Source organism: Physeter macrocephalus, chromosome 7 (assembly GCF_002837175.3).
Source record: "Physeter macrocephalus isolate SW-GA chromosome 7, ASM283717v5, whole genome shotgun sequence".
Taxonomy (NCBI): domain Eukaryota; kingdom Metazoa; phylum Chordata; class Mammalia; order Artiodactyla; family Physeteridae; genus Physeter; species Physeter macrocephalus.
In genome coordinates, this window is record NC_041220.1 from 107,107,343 (window position 1) to 107,111,967 (window position 4,625).

At 56.6% G+C, this 4,625-nt stretch overlaps 1 protein-coding gene across 1 annotated transcript in view; it reads left to right on the forward strand.

Annotated features, from left to right (window-relative positions):
* Positions 1-1,009: 1,009 nt before the first annotated feature.
* Positions 1,010-4,625, forward strand: part of NSG1 (neuronal vesicle trafficking associated 1) — a 16,427-nt gene continuing 12,811 nt past the window's right edge. The window contains exon 1 of the mRNA XM_028492565.2: positions 1,010-1,072. Within this exon, the coding sequence (XP_028348366.1) occupies positions 1,010-1,072 (63 nt within the window). The remainder of the gene's footprint in view (positions 1,073-4,625) is intronic.

Here is a 4,625-nt window from a genome sequence, read left to right on the forward strand (position 1 = left end):
CCCACACACATGTTCCTTAAAGCCCACTGCCCAGCAGTGGGGTGAGGGTCACCATGGGGCACCCGCCAGAGGACACGGGGTGATGAGTACCAATCCCTGTACAGTAGCTGTAATTTCACCCACTGTGTCCTGCTTTAGAGCTTTTATTGACAGCTGCACAAAAGTGATGTCAATTTAGGGACCATGTAGTATCTGCTCTAACACACACACATAAATTGGTGGCAAACATCTGTCCTTCAGGCAGCTGGCGACACCTCCCAGCACTGTGAGAAATGCTAATTTGGGACATAATAGAGGGGCAGCCGCCTCTGGAATCCCGCAGCGCCCAGGAACTGTCTGGGCTCCCACCTCTTGGTGTGGCACACGGGGTCCTTTGTCACCGGCCTGTGCCGCTCTCCTGCAGGACGTGTGATGCTCCAGCTGCACTGGCTGCACACACTGTGTCCTGGATGCCTGGGGCTTTGGTACAACCTCTCTCTCCCTCTGACGACAACACACTTTCCTGAGCTTCCCTGGAGTGCTCGCCATCCTTCAAGACACCCCCTCCTAGACCGCTTCCCCGCGTGGCGGGGGGTCGGCCTCTGCTCCCACCTTCCTCTCCCGGTTCTCACTCCGTGCTGTGATGAGTTAACACCACTCGGCAGAGACCAGGGCTGACCCTGCCGGCCAAGGTCACTCCATGGTGGCTGGGAACATCCACCAGCCACTGGGGATTCCGTCGACGGAGGAAGGCAGGGCCTTGGGACCCAAGGCGCTTTTGCCTTTGTGGGCCCTTTCCTCCTTAAAAAAAAAAAAAAAAAAAAAGAACGTCTTATGACTGTCTTGGACTAAAGATGAATATAATCCAGGCTGGATTCATTATTTTTTTTTTCCAGTTTTTAAGCAAAAGTTAAAACCATTTTCTGGGGTCACTAAAAGCATCGCGGTTTTGTGTGCCTGATACAGATGTCAGCCCTGAAACAAAGGCCCTGCCTCTAAGGAAACATCCTTCCGCCAACCGAGGGCCTCCATGGCCTTCATCCCTGGCCTCCAGGCCCACAGCCCCACCCGGAGAGGACAGCGGCAGGTTTGGGTACTGCCTCTCCACCCGGGTCCCGGCCTCCAGGGGCCCCTGGAGGGCAGAGCTGCCCGGGGTCCTGCCCCCTTCCTGTGCCATGATCATTTCCTTAATAAAACCCAGCAAACTGAATTTATGTTCCACTTGATGTGTAGATGCTCCGGGTTGGCTCCTGGCACCCAAGGGCTGCCCTGTAAGTCCTCACTGGGGGATGGCCAACCTGCCACCTGCATCCACCCACTGACTCATTCACTCCTCTCTCTCCGCCTGTTGTGTGGTTTCAGCCCTGCCCGCAGGGGCTCGGTCCACGGGGAGATGGGCTTGCAAGGAGGTGAATTGGTTTCCTGGGGCAGCTGCGTGGCTTAAAACCACACACATTCATTCTCTGACAGCCCTGGAGGCCAGAGGTCCTAAATCAGTCTCACTGGCTGTGCTTCCTCTTGCAGCCTCTGGAGGTGTGCTGCTTGCATTCCTTGGCTTGCATCCCCTCCCTCCATCTGCAAAGCCTGCAGCACAGCATCTCCAGTCTCTCTCTGCTCTATCTTCCCATCGCCGTCTCCTCTGTGGCAGATTTGCCCTCTGCCTCCCTCTTATAAGGGCGCCTGTGGTTCCACTGAGGGATAATGCAGGATTATTATTCCCCTCTGGATAATCCAGGATAATCTTCCATCTCAAGATCCCTGGCTTGATCATATCTGCAGAGTCCCTTTTACCGTATAAAGTGGCATGTGCAGGTTCCAGGGATTAGGACCTGGATACCTGTAGGGTATCAGCCGGCTTCCCTTGGCCTAGTCGTCTACGTGTCTGAGCCTCCTTTGCCCCGTTGGTAAGATGCAGTCAGTAACGTGGCCTTGCAGGTGCTGTTGTAGAAGTGTACAAGCTTTATTTAAACCGCCTACCGTACGTAGTGCAGAGGCAGCGAAGTTTCTGGAGCTACCATCAATATGGTGTTTTGGTGCAACAGGGCAAAGCTTGGGTGGGAGCTTAGGAGCCCCCTGGCTGCAGGAGTTTGACACAGAAGTGGGATGCTCTGTTCACCCCCACGGTTCTCAGCAAGGCTGCGCACAGGAGGTGTTCGGGGGTGAGGGGTGGGCTCACATTACTGATGCCTGGGTGTTGCTCCCGGTCTGGGGTCCGGGTATGGGGGTCTCCCGGTCTGGGGTCCGGGTATGGGGGTCTCCCGGTCTGGGGTCCGGGAATGGGGGTCTCCCGGTCTGGGTCTGGGTATCGGGATCCTTGGAGGCTCCTGTGATTCTAATGCACAGCGCTGTTGGGGTCTTTTCTGTGCTCAGGTCGGGTCACTGAGGTGACGGCTGCCCCCTCCTCTTGTGTGCGCCCCGGGCTCTTCGGCCACCTGGGCGTCCCGTTGTTCCTGTTGAAGGTGCTGCCTTTTCAGTGGCTGGGCCTCCGTCACGTGTACAGGAAGGTGCTGGATTTGATGGTTTCCAGGCATCTTCCTTGCTCTGAGGCCGCAGCCCTGAGGGAGTGGGGCTTACGTTGTTCGGTGAGGGGCTGCTCTGCCCGGGTCTCCTGGACTCCCCACTGTAAATGTGGGTCCTCCCCCTTCACAGCTGAGAGGGGACCGAGGGTCAGGGGGCAGACGCCCTTTCCAGAGTCACTGTGTGTGTTGGCCGAGCAGGCCTAGAACCCAGGGCCCTTGACGCACAATGGGCAGTGGATGGGTGGCTTGTCTCTTGGCCAGAGTATTTCAGAATTGGCTGAAAGATGGAGCCTCGGGCGATGAAAGATGGAGGCTCAGGCGATCGGGGCTCTCCAGGGTGCTTACAGCCATGGCGTGTCCATGTAGAGAAAGCCAGAGGGTACTCCCAGGGCCTGGAGGAAACAGGTATGTCTGGTTAAGTGATTTCACATTCTGTTCTGGAATATTCTTAGTTGTCTCATGGGGGTGCGAGGTGAGGGAGGTTCATGAAACTCTCCAAACTGGGACAGAGTTTCATTTCACTTGACTCAGGAAATGGTAGATCCTGGGTTATGGGGGACACACGTGTTCTCGGTGTCCAGAGAGCCTGGCACGTTCCAGAGCCCTCTGGGAGGCAGTGGGCCTGGCCAGGGCTTTGGTGAGGAGGAGGGAAGGCCGCCAGTCTGGCCATGCTGGGGAAGGGACAAGGGTGACCTTCAGGGGAGGTGAGCAAGTGCTGACCACTCAGGGCCTAAAACAGCCTTGGTGTTAGGGGCTGTATCAGTTTGCTAGGGCTGCCGGGACAAAGTACATCGACTGGGGGACTCCAGCAGCAGAGATGTATCGTCTGCTGGTTCTGGAGGCCAGAGGTCCAAGACTGAGGTGCCAGCAGGGCTGTGCTCCCTCTGAAGCTTCTGGGGGAGAACCCTTCCGTGCCTCCTCCTGGCTCCTGGGGTGGGGCGGGGCGGGGCATTGCTGGCAGTCCCTGGCTTTCCATGGCTTGAAGGTGCGTCACTCCATCCTCCGTCTTCACGTGGCCATGCGCGTGCACCTCTGTGTCCAGATGTCCCCTTTTCATGACACAGTCATACTGGATTGGGGCTCACCCGAATGATCTCAGTTAATTGAATCACACCTGCAAGGACCCTATTTCTAAATAAGGTCACGTTCACAGGTTCCAGGCTTAGGGCTTCCACTTTTTTGGGGGTGTCGGGGCACAATTCGGCCTTGACCGGGGTGCAGCACGTGGGGCTGGCAACATGCTCTCGAGCCCTTGATAGCTTTTCATTCTCTTGATAAACGTGTAAGAGTATGAGACCTCGTCCCTTCTTCAGAGACAAGATGCGCAGGCAACCTGCTCGTCACACGGGTGCGGGTGGCAGAGCCAGGATCCAGTTCGCAGCCAGTTGGGGATCTTCCTGGACAGGCCTGCGGCTCGCTTCTCAGGCCGTGGTGACTGCAGGGGACACCATGCCATGTGGGGAAATGTGAACCCACATTTCTCCCCCCACTCTCCACAGGGTGCTTTCCAGCTCCGAGCAGACTCTGGGGCCCGGGAGAGGCCCGGGCTTCACGGAGGCGTGGAGGGGGAGAGGGACAGTGGGTTTGCCGTGCCCCATGCCTCCTGCTGACTCTCCGGGGATCTATTCCTTTGCCTTCTCCCTCGGCTGCTTGGGGGACTGTCGTGTTCTCATTTCTCAGTTCTGTGAGCTCCTTGGCCCTCGGGCCCAGGAATCCTGGATGAAAGGCCCAGGCCAGGTTCCAGGAGGACGGCCCCGAGGAGGTGGTTCCCCACGGTCCTGCGGAGAGAGGAGGGTTCTTTTTATACCTAAACAGATGGGGTGCTGTGAACCAAACTCCACGTGGCTTCTGATTCAAGGGATAGGTTTAAGGATGCACGTCTCTCCAAGACTTGAGATTATACTCTTTTTAATTTTTTAAATTAAATTAATTTATTTTATTTATTTATTTTTGGCTGCATTGGGTCTTTGTTGCTGCGCGCGGGCTTTCTCTAGTTGCGGCGAGCGGGGGCTACTCTTCGTTGCGGTGCGCGGGCCTCTCATTGCGCTGGCTTCTCTTGTTGCGGAGCACAGGCTCTAGGCGCACAGGCTTCAGTAGTTGTGGCTCTAGAGCACAGGCTCAGTAGTT